Source organism: Trichechus manatus, unplaced genomic scaffold (genome assembly GCF_000243295.1).
Source record: "Trichechus manatus latirostris isolate Lorelei unplaced genomic scaffold, TriManLat1.0 scaffold00191, whole genome shotgun sequence".
Lineage (NCBI taxonomy): Eukaryota > Metazoa > Chordata > Mammalia > Sirenia > Trichechidae > Trichechus > Trichechus manatus.
In genome coordinates, this window is record NW_004444127.1 from 2,942,387 (window position 1) to 2,965,851 (window position 23,465).

At 43.9% G+C, this 23,465-nt stretch overlaps 1 protein-coding gene across 1 annotated transcript in view; it reads right to left on the reverse strand.

Moving 5' to 3' along the window:
* Nucleotides 1–7,863: 7,863 nt before the first annotated feature.
* Nucleotides 7,864–23,465, reverse strand: part of LRP4 (LDL receptor related protein 4) — a 49,269-nt gene continuing 33,667 nt past the window's right edge. Inside the window, exons 26-39 of the mRNA XM_023741807.1 lie at nucleotides 23,228–23,399; nucleotides 21,718–21,880; nucleotides 21,370–21,595; nucleotides 20,707–21,010; nucleotides 19,273–19,491; nucleotides 18,970–19,104; nucleotides 17,973–18,081; nucleotides 16,286–16,430; nucleotides 15,901–16,014; nucleotides 15,286–15,421; nucleotides 13,358–13,425; nucleotides 12,564–12,651; nucleotides 10,848–10,989; nucleotides 7,864–8,196 (exon numbers count right to left, since the gene is read on the reverse strand). Of these exons, the coding sequence (XP_023597575.1) occupies nucleotides 7,864–8,196; nucleotides 10,848–10,989; nucleotides 12,564–12,651; nucleotides 13,358–13,425; nucleotides 15,286–15,421; nucleotides 15,901–16,014; nucleotides 16,286–16,430; nucleotides 17,973–18,081; nucleotides 18,970–19,104; nucleotides 19,273–19,491; nucleotides 20,707–21,010; nucleotides 21,370–21,595; nucleotides 21,718–21,880; nucleotides 23,228–23,399 (2,354 nt within the window). The remainder of the gene's footprint in view (nucleotides 8,197–10,847; nucleotides 10,990–12,563; nucleotides 12,652–13,357; nucleotides 13,426–15,285; nucleotides 15,422–15,900; nucleotides 16,015–16,285; nucleotides 16,431–17,972; nucleotides 18,082–18,969; nucleotides 19,105–19,272; nucleotides 19,492–20,706; nucleotides 21,011–21,369; nucleotides 21,596–21,717; nucleotides 21,881–23,227; nucleotides 23,400–23,465) is intronic.

The following is a 23,465-nucleotide window of genomic DNA, read 5'->3' on the forward strand; positions in this document are numbered from 1 at the left end:
ATTCTATTTTGTTTGTTAAGTGTTGGGCAACACTTAAACGTGTGCAAATGAAATGAGAGGCCAAAGACCACACTAGTCGAACTAACTTCTGGAAGGGAGAGGGGTATTATGCAGCCATGCATATTCAGTAATTCAATCAATCATTGACTACGCATTAAGGCCCCATCATGCATATACACTGAGGTCCCAATGACTATTATAAAGGACCTTGGGCCTTGAAATGGCACATCTCTGAGGACGAAGCTCTGTGCCGAAAACTTCTCCCAGAACTTGCCTGTGCATTTCTGTGTGTATATCATTTTGTGGTTATAGTTAAAAGATTATAGTGACTATAGTCCTTTCCGTGTCAGTTATTAACACAATGGGAATATAATTGGTGTAAATTTTTAGGAAGACAATTTGGCAACTATTAAAATGTAATGCCACTGTTAGGAATTTATTCTACAGATCTATACAGGTATGCAAAGAAAAATGTACCAGGTGTGCTGCTTATGATAGGAAAAAAAAAAAAACCTGGAAACTACATGTCCATCAATAGGGAACTTGTTACATAAATTATGGTATAGCCATTCAATAGAATATGGTTAATCTATATGTGCCCATGTAGAAAAATGTGCAAATTTTATTATTAATTGAAAAAACGCAAGTTGCAGAAAAGCATATATGGAATGATATATATATGTTATAAGTAAATGTGTGTTTGTGTGCATGCCTGAAAATGGTTAGAACATTCCTGGAATTACGAGAAACTTAATAACAGCAGGATTCAGTAGGGAAGGAAATGAATTTTTTATCATCGACCTGTTACTTTTTTTAATAGAAGAGGCAGGGAGAACATGTCTGGTAGCTTGAAAAGTATGAGCAAGGGGATATAGACAAAAAAGTGCATTGTATATAGAGGAATGAATGTGTGGGTTTGATTTTAGGACAGGGTTCATGTTGGGAAGTAGTAAGACACAAGATAGAGAAGGCTAGTAACAGATCCTGGGGGCCTTGAATGCTAGGGTAAGAAATTTGTGTTTTAGTTAGTAGGCAATGAGGAGCTATTGAAGGTTTCTGAGCAGGGAAGTGACAAAATCAGAACTACACTTTAGGAAAATTAATTAGCTTGATTGTCTAAAATGAGTTAGAGCTGAGAAATAAGAGCCCAATTAGGACACTGATATGAGGTAATGGCAGTGTAAATGATGTGAAGAGATTCAAGAGATAGCGAAGGATTTGGCAATTGACTACGTTAGGTGCAATGGTGAGGGTGAGGCCCATTTAGTGAGACAGTCAAAGACTGTGCCAAGATTTGAGCCTAGGCATTGGGAGGGCAGTGATTGTCCAAGTGGAAGTAGAAAGTCAGGAGAGGCCGGTCTCAGGGGAAGATGAGGAGTCTTAGAAATGTATATTTTTAGGTACCAATGAGACATTCAAATGGAATCATCTAAGTAGTTCTAGGAAATACAGACTGCAACTGGCAGAAGAGGTTAAGACTCAAGTGATAAAGATTTGAAAATCACCTTCATAGAGTGAAGGGGTGAAATTGTGGTAGTGGATGAGACCTCAGAGGGGAAAAATGGAGAGAATGAAAAGCTGGAAGATGAGGACAGGTCCACATGCAGACGAAGGAGAGAGCAACCAATCAGAACAAAAAGGTCAAGGTAACCATTGAGGATTGGGTGGGGAATATATAGAAATAGTCTTCTTCAGTCATTGGTCATTGGCATGTTTATTTAAATATTATAGAAAATAAACTGAAGATTACATTTAAGGAGAGGGTGATGGTAACCTGGAATTTGCTCAGTAAAGGATGTGTGGAGTCTGGGTCCTAAAGAGTTTTAGAACAGGAGGGCAAAATCCATTTTTGGCTTGGATGGTCTAGGTGCAGCCCTACTAGAAGGTGGGCATTAGATGTCTCATTCCATTCATTTATGCATTCATTCAACAAATTATTGAGCACCTAGTATGCACAGGGACTGTTCTAGGCATTTGGGATAATCAGTGAACCAAATAGACCTCCCTCCACCACCACCAAAAAAAAAAAATCTCTCCCCTCATGGAGCTCACATTCTAGTGGGGAAACATAGACAATTAACACATAAGTAAGTTATATAGTATGTAATTGCACATTATAAGATATGTGCAATGGAAAAAAGAAAAAGAATAAAGCAGGGGAAAAGGGATTGAGGAGGGGGGATGGGGAAAAGACTATAATTTTAAGAAAGGTGGTCAGAATAGGTTTCATTGAGGATACATTTGAGCAAAGACTTGAAGGTGAAAGAATTAGCCATTAGTATATCTAGGGGAAGAAAATACTAGCCAAAGGGAACAGCTATGCAATGGCCCTAAGGTGGGAGCATGCCTGGCAGGTTTGAGGAACAGCAAAGAGGCCAGTGTAGCTGGAGCAGAGTAGTAGGCAGCAAGAGGGTATTAAGAGATAAGGTCTGATAGATAACGGGGAGAAGGGAGGCAGATCATGTAGGGCTTTGTGGGAACCTAATACAATACCTTGCTCATAGTAGGTGTTCAATAAATGCTTGGCTAGTGATCTTTTGCAGCCCAGGATTATCAGCAAATTAGCATTTATATATGTATTTATTAGTGTTATATGTACCTTCTTTATTCCAAGGGCCTCTCAATAGTTCTACATAAGAAGGGTATTCATAGGACAGTGAAAGCCTTATGGACATTAGAGATCAAAGTAAACACTTTATATTATTGCAACCAGAAGAAGGAAACAAATGCCAAACACTGTAACTGCTGAATAACTGTGCTGGGCATTTCTGAAAAGCTTGTTAGAGTTGGAACAGTGTTCATTCCATCTTAATCACAAGCTGCCTTCTTGTCAAAGTATCACTACCATGGGACATGGATCCATCTTTCCAGCCTAGAGAGGAGCTTCTTCAATGGTTAACTTCCATTCAACTGTAGATCCAGTTACCTCCTGAATTATCCCTGGAGATAGCCGTGCTGATATTAACATAGATTTCAAGTGGCTGTGGGTTTTAGTGCCTTGACTGGCCTCCAGAACTGCAAGGCCTGTTCTAGCTTGCACTTGGTTACATTTAATAGGTACTGGTTGAATGAAGGAATGCATACTTTTTTTCTTTGGAGCTTCCCCTTCTATCCATAGCCCCAAGAATGCAGGCTGCCCAAGAACTTTGACCACAGACACATCAGCTCCACCAAAATGGAAGGAGGTGGAAGGGAGAGATAGGGACCTCATTAGTGGGCTGTCAACAGGCTTAGGGGCTGGAAGGAAAACCACTAAGGAGGGCAGGATAAGTGAGAGTTCTTGGCTCCTTATGTCTTGTAAACTGAAATAAGCAGACTGTGTGGCTCGGGGCAAACTTCAGCCTTGGGTTTAAACTCAGACCCTTAATTAGGTTGTCTGGGCCAGCTTTAACACCATGTCAGGGAGTCCAAAATTCTGAGTTGGAGCCTTTGCTGGAGATAAAACCATTCCCTATACTGAGCTCTACTGGCTTCTGTCAGCTATTTAACAGGGGAATGATCTGGAGGGAAAAATAAATGGGCAGGTGAAGGAATGTTTCAAAACCAAGATTGCCTGAAACATACCAAAGCATACATCCTAGTAAGTGGGTCATTTGAGTCATGTTCACATACGAAGAAAAGATACAGACTATTTGTTAGCCATGAAAAGGACTCAACCATATTTCTTTTATCATTACATCCGTAAATAGAAATCAGAGAACTAAAGTCTACTGGATACTCTTGAATGTCAGACATTACACTTAGAAGCTTGTGCACCCTCAATTCTTCGAGATGTTTTCTAAGTTCCTTTGCAGCATTGACTTTGTTTTCTTCAGGCCCAGGGGAGGTAAAAGCTTCAATAGTCATGCCATGGAAATCTTTCTGTGGGCCACAGAAATCTTTCCACCTTAGGTTTCACAGTTTGTTCATACAAAGTATAAAGAAGGGCAATGACCATATTTTTAATCAGTTTTGCAAAAACCTGTCCAGTTTGTCATAATTCAGCCTGCCTTCTCCCTACTTATTCGTTTCAGGTTTTACATCCAGAGAACCAGACAAGGAAATTCTCAATTCTTGTTTCATCCCCCAAGATCTTCTAGAAGGAGCACAAATACAAATTTCATGCTAGAAATGACTTTTTAATTTAATTGATCAGGAAACTGAGAGCCAGGGCATCTTCATAGCCTGAAAACAGAACACTTGTCCCTGCCACTGTTACTAAAGTATTATTGCAGCTGGCTGAATTCATGTCAAGACCTGTATCATGAGGCCCAGCCCATTCTCTTCTCCCATCCTCTGCTGAAGTGACGGGACAATCATAGTTTAGTGGGCTCTCTAAGGCTCAGGCAGTGTTGAATGGCTGATTAAACTGGTCAACACGGCCACAAAATGCATTCACCAAGCTTTGTTCTCCCAGAAACATCTTCAGATTTCTAAGCAAATGTTGTGTTTGATGCATTTATTTTTTTCTTCCCATTTGAAAAGTTCTTCCGGAGTTCCCAGCTCTAGTGGTCACTGTCTAGGGTTTGGCCCATAACCCTGTGGCCTGGTCCATAACCTTGAGGCTTTGGGAGGGGCACTGCCTACAGAAATACGGGCTTGTGTATTAGGCTGGATTTCACTGCTGAAAATGACCTCCCTTATCTCTGTTGTAAATGTTTTTTTTAAAAAAGAATGGTAGGGTGAGGGGTAGTGGTTGTCCTTGAGCTATTTCACTTGTTTTTGTTTTAGCACACCTACTTCTTACCAAAGTTGGAAGAATTATACACTGTAGTTTATACTCAGATCTCTTGTTACTTAAATGCAAGAGGCTTCAATCTTTCTTGCTTTCATTTTCTTTTCTTTTTTTTTTTGTAGGGAGGTGGGTATTGCTAGACTCTAAGCTCTGTGTGACTATGTCTTTCTTGTTAACACTGTGGCAGTGCCTGGCCCATAGAAGGAGATGAATGAATGGGGGAATTATTCTATAAATGGTTTGTAGTTTAAAAAATCAACTATTGAGCCTTGACATCAAATTCTATATCTAGCATTGAAACTCATATGATTTCCAGTCTCCCTTGAGAGGTATTATGTCCAGAGAACCTGAGACAGGATCCCCAACTCCTTGTTCCAGCCTTGAGATGTAGTAGATGAGGTATTAGAAGATAGCTTTTTAAAAAGAAAAGGAATCTTAGTGTTCATTTGATCCATTCACAGAGTAACTATGAAACTTGACTAAGATCAAATAGAGCTAGTAGCAGAGCTGGGGCTGAAATTAGCTCTCTTTGTCCCCATTCCAGTACTTTTCTTACTGTGGTAGACAGCCTTGCAGTGATCATCACTGCAAAGCGTGACACTGAAGTCTTCATAGACCTAGAACGGAGATAGAAGATACATGGTACACATGCCATGACACTTCCTTCTGGAGCCTGAGGGAGGCATCACTAATGACCATGACACTTTTCCCTTTGAGTCTGGAGAGGACCTCAGGCAGCACCCCCACCCCCCCCAAAAAAAATTGTCATCCAAGATGAAACCTGTCTTCCATCCCACCACTAGAGGAAATAAGGATTTCATAATGAACTCTGGTCTTGACCTGTCTTCTCAAGATGAGCTGAACCTCCAGCCAAGAACCTCCCACCCTTTATTGTTCTTCACCGTCCCCACAGTCCCAAAGGACTCAGGTGATGTCTGCAAGCAGAATTCCAGAGCATGGGTTGGCCAAACAGAATAGGTGCAGTATTAGTCATGACTCCAAGCCAGGCAAGGTGATTAAGTAAAGCTAAATTTATATTAAATTATCATGAAGTCCTAAAATACTGAACATAGTGGTTAAATAACTCCAGAAAGTCCAATCTCTCCAGTGAGTAACGTTAAAACCATTACACGAGTGTGGGAGAATCCCTTCCATTAGCTTAGGACAGAGATATTTTGCTTTTTACATAGTAAATCAGTGCTCAAATAGATAATTCCTCAAATATGTCCTTTCTACATTCTGAACAGCCCAAGTGCAATAAGATCCTTCCCCCTTTCCAGTTAAGAAAATGCCACTTTTCTTTCTCCTTCCCAATATGAGTCTCAAGACCCAAAGTGCTCCTCCTACTGCCCTGTCAAGTGTGAAATGTCCCCCTTTCCTCCTGGAAGTGGCACCTTAACTCTCCCACTGTGTGCCCTGGAAAAGCCTTCTTGGCCCAGACCTGGGGTGGCTACTGAGGGCAGGGCTAAGGGCGTGGCATCTGTCTCTAACAGTCTTAGAACTGACCAAAAAAAGCTGGATCTTGTCTTCCTTTTTCACCCACGTTTGGCAGCTGTTTTCTCAATACCAGTAACCACGGGAGATGTTTCTAATCTGGAAGTCTTCCCTAGTAGCCCTCCCCTCTGTTCTAAGCCCCTGTCATTCTCCTGCCATCTCTAATGCCTGGCTGGAAGAGGTCTGGGTCTGCTTCTGGGCTGAGAGGCTTCATCAGTGGTTCTCTCTACCTTTCTACTCTTTGCTCACTCCTTTACATCTCTATTTAACCCGCCTCACCACAGGACTTTGGAAACTGCTGGTGTTACAAGGCTAGGTCAGAAAAAAGCAAATTAGGCAACAAAGTGAGGAAGAGCTAGGCAGAAGTTTCAGGGCAGAAAAGGCCTCAACTCCCCCGATATGAACTGAGACACATGCCCTTTGTGTGTATGAGCATGGGCCAAGTGATGGCATCTCAGCAAGGAAAGTAAGTCACTTAGCTGAGGAGAGGGTTGGAATGGGAACTTCGCCACACCATAGCCACAGCTTCTCTGTCCACCACCTTAGATCCCTGAGCACTTGAGAGAGAACACAGGAGGTTCAATTCCATGGATACTTCCTTTTAGGCCCTGGGTGCCCCAACTCTCTAACCCAATTGCTTTCTGACCATTTATGGAAACTTCTGGCCCTTCTTTGAAAGGCTGTTTTAGGTTCTCTTTCCTCAGAATCCCAGAGAATGAGGGAGAGAGTGGTAGAATATTAAAGTTCAGGTAGTAAGCTGGTCTAGGCACAGCTTCTCAAACAGACCTTGCAGGGACTCAGCAGGGACTCTGTGTCATCCATGGCCCCAACACTCACTGAGGCCACTGGCCCACAACCTGGTTACTTAGAGTAAAAGACTTAGGAAAGGTGCTGGCCAGTGGTGGCACCAGGAGGGAATTCTTATTAGTTTGTAGCCATGTGATAGGGACCCCCAGTCATCTGAAGGTAGGGAAGACTCCAGATATTCTAGCAGGAGGAAGAACAGCTTGAGTTACCCCCAGATCTCACTAGTATCTCTGCAGCTGAAAAAATAATGGCGAGAATAACATCCACTGCCAGCAATGGACACTCAGGCCCAACTAGCCCCCAAAACTCTCTCATGTTACCAACACCCTTGAGGCTGGAGTTTTCCCAGATGCCCATCCCAGCTGGGCTGACTCTTCCTTCTTCTCTCAGCCTCTGCCCTCCATCTGTCTCTTTACCCATGAACCCCTGCCCGAGCCCCTGGTGAGCAAGTCCTCGGAGAAGCAGTCATGCCAGTTTTGACAGGAGAGAGTACAGTCTTGCATCATCAGCTGTTGTAGGGCAGGCATTAGGGGTACTGGGTCAGGGGGACTTCTGCACTGACAAGGAACCATTCCAGAGCCCAATTCCAGGGGGTCCAGGACTGGGTGCAAGAGGCGAGGTTTGTGGTAACATCCTGGCCTAAATTGTTGGATGTGCCATCATTTCTTGTGCACAGGTAGTTATGGACTCAGATGGGAACAACTCCCATGGTGGGCTTGGGAGCAGTTACGAGGTGGGAGGAGGAGGAGGATGAGCACATAGGAAGAGAGCCTGTTGTATAAGCAAGCACAAGGACCGGAAGTCCATAAAGGAGAAGGAAAAGGCAGGGAGGGAAGGAACATGGGCATTTAGACCTGGCTCTCAGAGGAGAGCTTGCGTTCATGTTTCCAGCCCGTGTCAGGCAGAGAGCCCCGTCTTTCTGGAGTAGCTGCAGTATGGACACTGCTACACTCAGATTGCTCTTCCTGCAACAGCTGCTCTGTCTCCGTGTCATCCAGGGAGCCAGAGCTGGCCTGGATGGACACCGTGTCTGTCTTCACGCACACGTGATCCCTCAAAAGGCCCCCCCGTGAGCTGCGCAGTTGCTTGAGGTCATCCCACTCAGCATCGTCCCCAGACAGGAGGCAGATTCCCTCCACAATCTTGATCTTCTCCTTGGTATAGTTATGGTCAGGCCCACCCTAGGGCAGAGAATGAGGAGACATGGTCAGTTGTCTCTCTATAAAGGATCTCATGGTGAACTGGAAAAGGAAGTGGATGTGGTAGGAGTGGGTATGAAAAGCACAAAGATCCCACAGACAAATGGGGAACTTGATCAGAGCAAATATATGAGGCCTAGCCTACAAGGAGAGAAGCAGCTATGACGATTATGACCATCATACGGGTAATGATACCATTATCATAGAGGTAATGATACATACAGGAGAAAAAAAACACGGCTTCTAGTCCTGCATCAGCCATTCACCAGCTATGCCGCCTTGGGCAAATTACTTAACATCTCTAAACTCAGTCTTCCCATCTGCAGTGTGGGGAGAATAATAGTATCCACACCTCATAACCAGTCGCTGTGAGGGTTAAATGAGGTGATACATGGAATGCAGTTAGTAGAGTGCTTGACACTTAAGATGCACTAAAACATGTTAGCTATTGTTACATTGTTATTGTTGCTTATTAATGAACACCAGGCTGACATAAATTATCAAAAGCAATTGACAAAAGCAATTAAATGTGCATTTACTCAGGATTTTAAACTACTATATGTGTTATTTTTGTTCTTAATTACCTCTTCTTTTTGGTATTGTTAAGGAGAAAACTTGGGAAGCAAGATAGGAGGAATCTAGAAAGGGTTCTAAGTGTCAATCCACTGGGTCCCCATAACCTGTGACTTTCTGGGGGGTAATTACTCTGGTTCTGGAATCCCTGGGTGATACAAACGGTTAACATGCCCAGCTGGTGACAGAAAGGTTGGATGTTAGAGTTCACACAGAGGCACCTTGGAAGAAAGGCCTGGTGACCTACTTCTGAAAAATCAGCCATGGAAAACCCTATGGAGCACGGTTTTACTCTGGACACATGGGGTCACCATGAGTTGGAATCAACTAAACAGCAACTGGCTTACTCTGGTTCTGCTCCCATGAGCCCTGGGCCATTCTCAAACAACCTGGGATTGTTCCAAGGACAGCCTTGAAGTCTACTCAGGCTTTTCCCTTTATAGATTTCTCAAAGGGTAGCCTTTCTTCTGGTTTCTGGGGAGTACCAACCAACATGCTGCTACTGCCAGGAGAAAATGGGCCATTGTTTGGATCCTGTCTCTGGGATAGTGTTCCTGCCAAGAGCCCTGAGACTACTGCTCTATTTAGTAACAATTCAATCCCACAGATATTTATTGGGCCCCTATATTAAGGAGGATACAGTGCTAGGTGCTTTGATGATTACACAAACGTATATAAAATATGATCCCTGCCAGCTGGGAGTGACAGCTCCTTGGATCCTGCAGAGACACAGAGAGCACACAAGCATACACGCATACACACACAGTTCCATTCACCCAGCACATCCTCCAAGCTGAAATTAGTGTAAGATTAGATGCAGGCCACTCAGAGTCTTCATCACAGAGACACTCTGGTTAAGTTGGGAAGGGGGGAGGGACTTGGCACTAGCAATTTGGGGACTACCACTCCCTCTACAAACACACAGCAACAGGTACCTGAAATCAAGAGGGAATCAGAAGAGAAAGGGTGAAAGACTATCAGAGGGGTGAAAGAGCTGCCGAGGAAGAAGCATAAAACAGAAGAAAGAGGTCACATGATTTTCATTTCTAACCTATGGCCCTTACTGAGGTTCTCTTCTGGGCATCAGACACTGCAGGAACCCAAGAATCTCCAAGAGTTGTTCTCTCAGAGATATTAATTGAGGAGGGGTCTACCACTCCTAGAACTTCAAGATATCCTTGTAGGTTCTGTTTTGGCTTGTAGTGGGTGTTCTTTTAATATGGTAACTCATGGATCCAGAAAGTACATGATTACTAGGGAAAGCGTATTCGTTATGCATGGGAGCCCTGAAGGTTTTGACTGTGCTAGACAGGCCAAGGGAATAGATTGATTAGGGTCTCACAAGGGATAACTTCTGATGAAAGGTTACAGGACTTGAGGGGGAAGAAAACAAGGATCATATCAGACTAGGACAATCTGAAGTCTTAAGCTATATATAGATCCCTTGTGAAAATAGGACTATTTTCCATGCCTAAACTTTTAGCAAAATAAATAAATAATTTCACTGAAGTGACAAATGAGTTTTTTTTTTTTTTTTTAAAAAGCATGTAAAACCGTCTAGAATTCTAGAGAAATTCCTTACAACTCTCATGAGAGGAAGAAAAATGGAGAAAACCAGCCATTCCCAGTCATAGGTCCACCAGCTTGGACTGGAGATTAGAAAAGGGAGAGGGTAGTAGCTCTGGAGTTTTGGGGTGCTGTCTAGGAGAGCCCCTTGTTTCAGTTGAACACCAGCCTCATTTCAGGAGAATGACAATCCCAGGAGAGAAAAAGCCCGTGAGTCTGGGAAAATATGTCCTAGCAGGGAGGTGCATACTCACACGCTTTCAGATCTAAACCTCCTGAGATCTGCTTTCTAACCTCACTCTCACTAGAGTCCCTCAAGCTGGTAACAGATTCTAGACCTTTCCAGAAACCCAAATTATATTCAGTTCTTCTGTTTGCTGTAACTTCTAAAATGGTGGCTAGAACCCAGCTTCCCTAACTGATCTGTTGAGGCGATTGGAGCATAATCCTTCCACCCCCTAAAAACACCCTTGACTATAAATTTCAATTCTTACCTCTTTCTTATAGCACAGTTGATTGTACATGGCTGGTTTTGGGGCTGCTTCAATTTTCACTTCCTGAGTGGAAGTTCGGTAGGAGGGGTTGCTGTAGGTCAGGTTTCCCATTCCAGGGTCAGTGAACTTAGATTTTTTGTGTCTTTAGGAGGAAAGTCAACAGGAAATTAGTTCAGATCTTTATGGGGGTGATACTTAGGGAAGATGTAAACTGAGAGTGGTAAGTGGCCTCTAGGATGGCCCCAGTGGTGCCCGCCTCCTGGTATTCATGTTCTTCTAAGTCCCCACCCCCTGACTGTCAGCTGGACATGGAGATTCTAATGGACAGAACACACAAAAGTGATGGATACTAGGTTAGGTTACAAAGAAACTGTGGCTTCTCGGGTTGCCTGCCCTCACTCTCTCTTGTAATTGCTCTTGGGGGAGCAAGCTGCCATGCTGTAAGCTGCCATTTGGAAAGGCCCACATGTCAAGGAACTGATGATGAAGGCTCCAGCAAACAGCCAGCAAGAAACTGAGGCCCTCAGTCCAAGAGCTGATGAGGAACTGAATCCTGCCAGCAACTACATGAGTGAGCTTGGAAGGGATTCCTTCCCTGGTGAGTGGGCTTGGAAGGGGATCCTTCCCCCAGTGAGTGAACTTGGAAGGGGATCCTTCCCCAGTCAAGCCTTGAAATGAGACTGCAACCCCAGCTGACACCTGGACTGCAGCCCCACGGGAGGCCTTGAGGAGGAGGCACCCAGCTAAGCTGCATTCAGTTTTCTGACCCACAGAAACTGTGAGATAATAAATGCTGGTTGTTTTAAGCTGCTGCATTTTAGGGTAATTTGTTATGCAGCAATAGATAACTAATATACTGAGCTTTGGAGTCAAGACAGATCTATATTTCAATCCCACCTCTGTTACTTACTAGCTGGGATATTGGTGAACATTATCTAAACTTTCTGAGTCTCAGATCCTCATCTGTAAAGTGAGGAATAATAATACCGGTATTGCAAGCTTGCTGTGGCATTGATACATATTCATTAAATGGTAGCTGCTATCAATATTACTGTTATTAGCAGCAGCAGCAAAACCCAGACAATTTTGCTGCAAGGTGTGTTTAAAGCATTTGGGGAAAAATAAAGAGAAAAAGGGACATAAAAAGAAGATTCTAAATAAAAAATGACACATTCTACCTTCCCAGGATGATCCCTGCTGAATAATTATATATCAATCAATATTGTAGTAAAGGGTAGTATTTGTGTGAAGAGAAAATCATTTCCAATTCCAATGGTTGGAGGCAATGCAAGGTAGTGGAAAAAACAAAGATGCTAGAGTCAGTCCCAGCTTTGCCTCTTACTGTGTGACCTTGGGTAACATCCTCTGTGCCTTCATCATCCCAGTCTATAATGAAAAAGCCAAGGGGTGCTGTGGCCATTAAATGAAATAACATATGAAAGTGTTTAGGCTGTGACTGGGGAAGAAGAGTAAGTATTCAGGTTTTGGTCTTTTCCTTCTGCTGTTCTGACAAGGGAGCCCTGATGACACAGTGGTTAAACATTTGGCTGCTAACCAAAAGGTAGGCAGTTCAAATCCACCAGCTGCGCCCAAGACCCAGACTTGAAAGGAGGCTGGTCAGAGGTTGAATCAGTGAACTGTGGAGCTTCTGAAAGATCCCAGACATGGTGATGAGGATGAATGAGCATATGGCCCCTGCAGCAGGGCTGAGATTACCTGTACAGCATCAAAGCTGCAATCACCAACAAAATCAGCAGAATACTGAGGAGTCCACCGATGACATAGCTGACATGGAGTCCTTCCCCTAAGAAGAACAGAGAGACACTAGGCAGGGACCCCCGATAACCTTCTAGCTGGTGCTGGTGTCGAGTGGGAACATGGAGGATTCCTTTGGTAGGTGTTGGATTCCACACCATCTGAGGATGGCTAGGGGGTCTTCTTCTCAGAAGACAGTCACAGGGGAAGACAGTGGGGGCTGAGAAGAAATCTATCACTCTGCTAGCAGCTCTAATCCCAATCTCAATTCCAAATTCTGCCACTTACTAGCTATATGACTTATGGCAAGATGCTTAACTTCTAAGCTTATGTTTTCTCATCAGTTAAATGTAAACAATACATTGCTCATAGGGCTAGTGGAGATCAAATGAGATAGAGGGAGTGTTTGTGCATGTGTATGTACGTATATATATATATATATGTATATACACGTATATACATATATATATATACACATGTATATATACACACACACTTATACATATATACACATATATATGCACATGCACATATATATAGATATATACAGCTATATATATCTATATATCTATATATAGCTATATCTATATATGCAGATATATATGGCGTATGGAAAGCTGGCTATTATGATTGTTATTTCTATAGATTTAGTCTAAGAAAAGGGTTCATCAGTCCCAACAGTTATAAAAGGTATCAGCAGAGACTTAGATTTCTTACATCTTCTTTTCCAAAACTCGTGGGCACCCAGGGCTTACCTGGAGCAGCAGGTATGGCCTCATTGGAATGTGCACAGAGGCCCAGCTGGGCATCCTTCTCAGAGCATCTGTGGGGCACAAGACACTGAATGTGAAGACTACTTGTATGCAATAAAGATCTTACTTTCAGGACAGGGAGAAGGTCCTGTAAGTGGGTCTGTCAGCTATGAGAGATTGTACCAGAAGGACAATCAGAAACATGGAGAGGGCAGGACCAGGAAACACAGAGAAATCAGTATGAAGCACTGTCTTCAAAATGCTAGGCCATGTTTAAATATGTCTTTAAATATATGTTTTGAAAGGATTCCTTTACAACTGAGAAGCAGGTTTGGGAGTGAGCTGGAAGTCTGCTGAAAGGATATTAAGGAAATCAATAGTAGGCTTTAATAAACTACCAGGATGAGTTGGAAGAAGCTACCAGCCAAACCAACCTTCTGATTGGATAAAGACTATCACAAGATTTAAATAGAGCTCAAAAAATTTTTGTTTTTCTCCTGTCATTCTCTTACAGGGGGATACACAAGACATCCAGAGGGAGGGCTCAGATGACTAACTTGGAATGTTAAGAAGGTAATTTCTTTGTGGCACATTATAAGCGGGTAATTAAAAGTATTTCCTAAAAGCCTGGAGAAAAGCTACTTGCAAGAACTTTTGAAACCAAGATGCACTGAATGTTCAAATAGAACTCTGACATTAGGAAAAGGTCCAAGGTGAGTTCAAAAGTTGTCTTAATAAACCAAGAGAAAATCAGAGATTAACAATGATTGATAATATTTTAAAATTTAGTGAGAATGGGGCACATAGAATATGGATTTGATCCTATGCAAATCTTTAAACTTTAGGAATATGAGTCTAGAGTTCTTATTTGGGATTATGATTAGGTTTCTGATTTGGAAAATAAATCAAGTGTTAGCTATCTTTTAAAATAAAATTGAACATGACGAACATAATCAATGTCATTGAATTATACGTGTAAAAATTATTGAGTTGGCAAATGTTTTGTTATGTATATTTTACCACAATAAAAAAAAATAAATAAAACTGATATTAAAAATAAAGAGACTAGTACATTACATTGAAAAAAAACCTGCTCTAAAATAAAAATGTCTGGAAAGATAGACATCAAAATATAAGAGTGATTATATACGGGTGCTCATTTCTTCTTTATTCCTATCTGTATTTCTAGATTTTTTTTCCCCAAAGAACAAATAGTTATAAAAATTTCTCTAAATTGGATGTAACATTGTATTTCATCAATTTTAAAATGTGCATTTTTTTCTTCATCCGAACATCTCTGAAATAGGAACGTGTCTTATAGTCAATGGCGTCTCAATTGCTATTAGTCATTTTTTCCGTTTAAGCTCTCAAATCAGGATGTATCTTATAATTGACAGCACCTTCGATTTAAGGAAGTACATTTTATACCTAATTTGAGAATTGTTCATTGTTCTACTTGGTTATTTAATAATGGTGTGTGTTTGAATGCTAGATATCATTATAATCTGAGACTATCACAGCCCTGGGAAACCTTATTGTTCCAAGTCATAAAGTTATAGCCCAAAGACCACTATGATTTGGTGGCTTCTATGTGAACTGTAGGACAAGACCCTATACTAAACCTGCGATCCAAAAGCAAATGTCACAGAGGGAGAGGAAGAAGGAGGAATGCCATGTGGCAAATCTTCCTGAGTGATTTCTCTCTAAAGTTTTTCTTAAAGCTTATTGCCCTCAGAGCTAAAAAGGGAATCACTTGCAGTAATCTACAAGTCTAAATATGATATACTGTCTCAAGTAGCAGAGGTTGATGGCTGATGATGTGATTTACCTCCCATCTGCCAGAATTATCAAGCTGGAACTACTGGTATTCTGCTAGTTGGGGATGGTTATTTGAATCAAAGGGCCCTCAATCCTGTACTGAATCTACTTACCTTCCTTTCACCTCGTCTAGAGATGTGCGAGTCCGGGAGGTAGAAGAACGCAAGGTGGTAGATAGTGTGTTGGGCATCACTGGGCTCTTTTCACTCGTGCTGGTAGCCCTGGGAGCTGGGGGCACCAGGCCAGGCACTGGAGAGACAAGAGGATTGGAGTGAGCTACTGGAAGCCAAACCTCTAATATGGTCCAAGAGTAGCATCTGGAGAACTTGACAAAGCAATCTTCTAGCTGCCCTAATCCCAGGCACCCTGCATAGAGGTCCTTCTTAATACTGTGAATAAAAAGGATTTGGATTCCAATAATAGGTCTGGATGGGCTAGTGGGCCCATGAAGTCAGGACAGCAGAGTAATGCATAGGCCACAGTAAGGATCAGGGAATCAGGAGACCTGAATTCCAGTCTAATAAATGGCAGCAGCCAGACTCAAACCTGTCTCTGTGATTCCAAAGCCCAAACTCATTGCTCCCAGTCACTATGCTATAGTGCCTCCAAAGGTGAATTATTTGCTAAAAGACCCTCTGAAGGGGGATCCCCCTCAGAAACACAAAGGCGATCCCCTGCATTTCCAAGGACACTGCTGTTCCAGAGGGCCATTCTTCAGTCCAACTCACCAAGGGAGCAGGGCCGGCCATCAGGCTCATCAGGACAGGCACACACAAAGTCCAAGGCTCTGGTAAAGCAGAGGTGGGTGCAGCCGCCATTGTTCACCCCACAGGCATTGGTCCCTGGAGGCAAACGAGATGCGGGTATGATCTGGGACAGAATCAGATCTCGTAATTTAACACTTCTCAAAAAGGAGGAGATCCAGGGCTATTCCACTCCCAGGGACAGTAGGGCAGGAGAAGTATAACCACAGGGGCTGAAAAGAAGATCTAACCACGTAAAATGTGAACCCAAAGGCTCTCCTGGAGCCCTAATTGTCTTGGTCATCAACAGTTCTTGAGGTGACCAACCCCACTGATGGTAAGGAAGTGGGCTCAGCATCTAAGAGCCCACCTGTCTGCCGTTGAGGGGAAACCACGATGATATCCATGAGCCCTTCCACATTCGCCAACACTGTCTCCTTGTTCCGGCCTGAATACTTGTCTACACGCTGGATTGACTTGGTCTGCCAGTCTGTCCAGTAGATCCACCTATCCTGCTACTCAATAAGGAAACCCAAAAAAGAGTAAATATTATTCAATAGTCAGACCCTGGTACAGCTTCTTTGTTTTAGCGCGTGCTACTCCTTTTGCTGAATTGTCCTCTTCATCTCTTATCCACGAGGACAACTTCTGTGCATCCCCAGATAGGACCTTCTCCAGGAAATCTCCCCCCAAACTCATATAGAGTTCACTTTTCTCTCCTGTACCTTGTACTCACATCTAAAAGTGTGTTTTAACACAATATGATAATTTGTCGATATGTCTGTCTATCCTTCCAGATTAAGTTCTTCAAGGAAGACTGTGTCTCATTCATCTTTGAACTTCCTGCACCTAATTCTTAGTCCTCGGTAAGCTAGCTGAGTGGCTTGATGAATAAATGAGTTCCCATATGTAGCAAAAAAGAATAACTTTGGGGGTTCTTCTAGGTCCGTGCTTCTGGGCCCTTCACTCAGAGTTCTGGCCCAGTTACCTCGGGTTCCTTCTGTGGGTTATTGCCTTTTAATGCAGTGATCCTGAGATTCTTAATCAGGAGTGGGAAGGGGCAATGAAGGCATTTCTCCCTTCTGTCCTAGGGATATATATTGCAAACTCCAGGGAGAACTTGCAGATTGAAAAAGCATATTCAGTATTATCCTGTAATTTTACATTTGGAGTATAAAAAAAAAGCCTATCATTAAGTAAAACCAGACAAAATCTAATTGGCAGGATATAATATAGAATATAGACAGGGTGGATGATGTTTGTTAAAAAAGGACAACATTTTAAAATCTTTAAGAATCTTTGTTTTGGCTCCAGCTTCAGTAGATTTTTTTCCTTCCCGAAATTATTTTACAGGTTAGAACTCTCAAAAGTGAAGCTAATAATAATTGAATTGGTTATCTATAGCATGCACTGAGTGCTTACTATGTGCCAGATACTGAGCTAATGCTTTGTGTATATTTGAGGAGGATACTATTATTAAACTTCTATAATTTACAGGTAACTGAAGCTTAGAGAAGTTTAGTATCTAATCCAAAGTTACACAGTTACACTACTTAATGGCACAGAAAGAACTTGAACCCTGGTACCTGGCATGTTAGAGGTACTTAGTAATAAACAATGATTGACTAGCTGCCTCAAAACTCTGAGCTAAAAGCTACACCACCATACTGCCACTAAGTGAGCTATGTGAGCTTGGATGTTGGGACCACAGCATTAGGATCAACTGGGGAACTTGTTAAAATGCATATTACTGGGCCCAGTTCTCAGGAAACCAATTCTCTATGGCCAGGGCCCAGGAATCTGCATTATAACAAACTCCTCAGCTGACTCTGTTCACTAATGTTTGAGAGCCACACCTTGGAATGCTAGAACATGGGAGTGGTAAAGCAAGAGTAGCAGGGCCCATGGTAACAGGGCTTCAGAGCACAGAAAAACCCCTAAAATGAGCTTCTATAGCACACCTGTTCAGAAGCAGCTAGAGCTGAGGATGCTAATGTAGAACTCCAAGGAAACACCCTAGTCAAGGAGGTTTAGTTGCCATTCTCCTAAGGCAGTACCTGTGTGAGGGCAAAGGGGTGGGACACATGGCTGACCAAGACCTGCCGCAGCTTCCCATTGAGATCGGCACTCTCAATCCGGTCCAGATGTGCATCCACCCAGTAGATCCTGTGATGAAAAGGACAGAAGGGTGGCTGCTCAAAACGTGGGCCTGGCAGCCCAGTCCTCCCCCTCAGGAGCTACCAATCCCCTCCTGAGCTGAACTGGCACATGTTGTGAGCAGTCAAGAAGCACCCTTGATGAGAGGTCAGTGCAAATCCCAAAGCTGAAGAGGGAAAATGAGTGATTGATAAGTGGGGAGGCCAGGGATGTTCTGGGGAGGGATAGAAAGTCTAGTGACTATGGAGGAGCCACCACCCTCCACAGCTTGATCTTCAGCAACTTGATCACCCTTTGACTCCTAGCCCAGAATCTAAGCCCAAATTCTTGAGAATGTTCTTCAAGAAGACAGCTGGGTCTACATGGACCCCATTGAAGCTAAAGGAAGAGGACATTTGCCAACTTTCCAGGTGACTTTGATTCTCTTCCCCTCTTCTGGAGAGAAAGAGAGACAAACTGCTTCAGAGCTCCTCTTACCTTCTCTCGCCCTCCAGCTTTTTTTCTCTAGACTAACCCCGTTGCTGTTGAGTCCATTCCAACTCATAGCAACCCTATAGACTAGGAGTTGCAAATTTCAATGCCTGAAGGGACCAGGAAGGTAACATACACAAAGAATCAACTCTGTAAATGGATAGGGGGTAGTAAGGCCTATGGTCTGTCCAGAAGACGCATCCTTTTAAAAGCACTCAAAAACATTTAAACCAGCCAAACAAAACCCATCTAAGGGTTAAGGGCTGGATTAGGCAACCTCTGTTTTAAGAATGTCCCCCATCTTTCTCACTGCTTTCTCTTCCCCTCCTACAAAGAAACTCTTTCTTATTTTTCCTACTTCAATTTCAATCTTCCTCTCCTCTGCCCACCCAATTTCCAGGAAGCTGTTTGGGACAGGATTCCCACCTGCGGGTATCATAATCCAAGGTAAGACCATTGGGCCATCCCAAGTCTGTGTTGATGAGGACCTTCCGCTCAGAGCCATCCAGATTTGCCCGCTCAATCTTGGCAATGTGGCCCCAGTCTGTCCAAAAGAGGTACCTGAGAAACAACAGTGCCATCATCACCAAGGCATGGAAAGATGGCACCCAGAGGTTAAGAGAATACAGGGTACCCACCAAAATGATTAATATATAAAGTACCCTCCAAGGGCCTCTCTTCCACCAGGCCCTTCTTCGCTGGATCTCATTTCTGCGGGCATAAACTTACCCCTTCCTGGGGAAAACTGCAATGGCCCGAGGCTCATCCAGGCTGTTGTTGATTAGCACTTTGCGGCAGGACCCATCCAGTCTTGATGCCTCAATGGTATTTCGGCCTGTATCTGTCCAGTATAGGTTCCTGGCCACCCAGTCCACTGCCAGCCCATCAGTGGTCTTCAGCCCACGCCCAATCACTGTCTCCATGTTGCTGCCATTCAGGTCTGCTCGCCTTGGGGAATAGCCCAGGTTGGATGAGTGACCAGAATGACCAGGAATAGACTAAAACTCTTTTCATCCATGTTCCCATAACTGGACCCCCATTAGACTAAGCTCTATAAGGGCCAGGACCAAGTATCTACTAGTACAACCCTCACATCCATTGTGGTAGGTGCTCAATAATGTATTTGCAGAAAGAATGAATTAATTGTGGTTCTTGTTAGTTGCCATGAAGTTGATTCCAACTCATGACAACCACATGTGTGCAGGGTAGAAGTGTGCTCCACATGGCTTTCAAGGCTGTGACCTTTCAGAAGCAGATCACCAGGCCTGTATTCCAAGGCACCTCTGGGTGGGTTCGAAGCACTAACCTTTTGGCTAGTAGTCAAGCACATAATCATTCGCGCCACCCAGGGCCTCCAGTCAATTCTTAGGAACACAGAATGTTTCCTGCTAACTGGAAATAGAGAGGGTTTGGACCCACGTCTTGCCCAAAGGAGGAGGAGACAGGCTTGCTGGATGGTGATCATAAGAAAGGCCAATTTGTCAAAACCTACCTGTGCTTTTTTACACAGGCCCCAAGCCAGGGATCTCAACCTGAGAATAGGGGGCATGTTGCAATCACCTGGGGGACTTCTCTAAGTGACAAATATCTCCCTCCCCTCAGCATAAGATTCTAATATACCCCTCAGGGAGAGCAAAGGGGAATGCCCCCTCATCCTCCACGTGAGAATCTCATCCATGGTAAACCACTCTCACTAGTGGCAGGGCATCATATTCCTCAGCTGTTTTGGGCCCAAAATTTAAAGAATAATAAAAACAAAACATAAAAACGAACACTAAAACTTGTGGACCACCACAAGCATTGGCCATGGCCCCTATATGGCAATACAGACACATGACTGAGCTACAAGAGTCCTACAGGACCCTTGGTGCCCCTCAGGCCCAGGGATAAGGGCAGAAAGCTCCAAGTCTCCAGTCTGACTTTATCTATTTTGTTTATCTGGCTTTTTTTTTTTTTTTTTTTTTTTAATGTATTGGCCTTCTTTGTAAACTTTAAACAAACAAGCAAAAAAAAGTTTGGAACTCTGCTCTAGATGATAATACTACAAAGTGAATTGAGTCAGGATTAGTAACTCACTATCCAAGTCCATTTAGAGGTCAACACAGAGCATAACTTCACCCCTCAGGGATCAGAGGCTGTGTCCTCTGGAAGTTTCAGAGGTACCTGATAACATCCAGGAACACGTCTGTGTAATAGACCTTCCCATCCACACTGTCATAGTCCAGGGAGATGACATTGTTGAGCTCAGGAACAGGGACGTGCACATCTGTGTGGTCACTGGTGTCCAGGGAGATACGCCGGATGGAGCCACGGCTGGAGAAGAGCAGGTAGGTCTCAGGAGAGGGATCACAGGTCTTCGCATCTCCCTTTAGCTGAATGCCTGTGGGGCAGGCGCAGGAGAAGCCAGAAGGCCGAGGCAAGCAGAGGTGGGAGCAACCACCATTTCTCGAGCCACACTTGTTAAAACCTGGTGATGAGAGAGAAAAGCACAAGCTTGCACACCCAGCCTGGAGTATTAGTGACTCTTACAAAGGTCCTAGTTTCATGTGGCTGATTCCCTGCTGTTCTAAGAGGCAGGATTCAGGGCTTAGCAGGGATGAGGAGAAGAAGCAGAGGTGTCCCCGGGAGTCCTTTGAAAGTGACAGCATCATGCAGTTGTATTACCAGCCATACCCAGAGGGAACACAGCTTGATCCTGGACGGGAGCTTAGATGAGTTCCTGTCTCTCTGATTGTAAAGGAATCTCTGGTCTGCACACAGCTCTGAGGTTGAGATACCCCCAGAAAGCCAGATGCTTCTGACTCACAATCCCAGGGGTCTTCTCACCCAATGGCTGTGCCCGGTCCACAGCCTGGATGTCCATGAGGCCTGGCAAGTTGGACCTCACCAGGATGACATTGCTGCCGGTACTCTTGTCAGCACGGTGGATGCTTCGAGTCTGCCAGTCAGTCCAGTAGATGTAGGAGTCAAGCAGGGTGAGGCCATATGGGTGCTGCACAGGTGACACCAGCGTGTGCCGACTGGCACCATTCAGGTCAGCGGCCTCAATTCTCTGCAGAGGAAGGAGAGCATGTGAGGTGGCTCTTAGTAGACCAGGAACCTTCAGGGAAGCACCTGAACAGGCCTCTCCCATCTTCCTAGGCTTCCAGGAAACAGCAGGGGTAGGGCGCTCACCTCGGTATGGGCATCAGCCCATAGCAGTTGGGAGCTGGTCTTGTCCACAGTCAGTCCATTGGGCCAGCCTAGGTTGTTGTTGATGAGCACGGTGCGGTCTGAGCCATCCATTCCAGACCGTTCTAACTTGGCATTCTCCCCCCAGTCTGTCCAGTACATGAACCTGGATGAGGAAGAATACTAGCTGGATATACCTGCAGCTACCCTATATCATGAGACTTCTGGTGTGCAAAACACTATGCAAAGCACTTTATATGTTATCTCACTTAATCCTCATAGGGACCACGAAGTGTGCATTTTCATTACCAGCTCCGTTTTACAGGTAAGGAAGCCGAGGCTCAGAGAAGTTAAAAACCGGCCCCATGCACCAGTGTTCATTGCAGCACTATTCACAATAGCCAAAAGGTGGAAACAACCTAAATGCCCATCAACTGCTAAGTCAATTAACAGAATGTGGTACCTACGTACAATGGAATACTACTCAGCCATACAGAGAAATGAAGTCCTGATACATGCTACAACATGGATGGACCTTGAAAACATTACATTGAGTGAAATAAGTCAGCCACATTAGGACAATATTGTATGATTTCATTCATATGAAATAGGCAAATATATAGAAACCAAAGATTATTAGTGATTACCAGGGGTGGGAGGAGGAGGAAAGGGTAATTCATTCTTGGGGGTCACTGAGTTTCTATTGGTGGTAGAATAATTTGGAAAAGGATACTGGTAATAGTTGTACAACATGATGAACATAATGTTACTGAATCATACATGTAAAAATTTTTGAATTGACATATGTTTTGTTATACATATTTTTACCACAATAAAAAAGGAGCCCTGGTGGTACAGTGGTTAAGAGCTTAGCTGCTACAGAAGGGTTGGCAGTTCGAACCCACCAGCCACTCTATGGGAAAAAGATGTGGCAATCTGCTTCCATAAAGATTACAGCCTTGGAAACCCTATGGGGCAGTTCTACTCTGTCCTGTAGGGTAGCTATGAGTTGGAATTGACTCAGTGGCAATGGGTTTGGTTTCTTTTTGGTGGTGCAATGGTTAAGGGCTCAGCTGCTAACCGAAAGGTTGGTGGTTCAAACTCACGTGGCGGCTCCACGGGAGAAAGACCTGGTGATTGGCTTCCATAAAGATTACAATGTAGGAAATCCTACAGGGCAGTTCTACTCTGTCACATGGGGTCGCTATGAGTTGGAATGACTTGACAGCACTTAACAACAACTAAAACCATAATAAAAAGGGAGGGAGGACCTAGGCCCAAAGTGATGCAGCTAATAAATGAAGGAATTTGAATCCTAGTTTTCTGACTCCGAGGCTCATTCTTTTCATCTCTGTGCTATACTGTTGCCCTGAAAGAAGTTACTACGGCATGGAAGCCAGTCCAGGGGCTCCCCTGAAGCATGCTTGCTCTCCATCGTGCACCCTTCACTCCATCCATAGCCCCAGCTGAGCCAGCCCACCCTGCTGCCCAGAGGCCCAGATCCAGTTCTTACCCCATTTCGTGATACAGTACAATGGCCCGGGGGCTGTCCAGGTTCTGCCACACCAACACTTTCCGCATGGACCCATCCAAGTTGCCCACTTCAATCCGATTGGTGCCTGTGTCTGTCCAGTAGACTTTCCGGCCAATGGCATCCACAGCAAGCCCATCTGTGGTTTGCAGCCCTGCAGGAAGTCAAGAAAGCACACTGGCTCCTGCCTTAAAACAGATGGGCGATTTGCCAGCTCTGG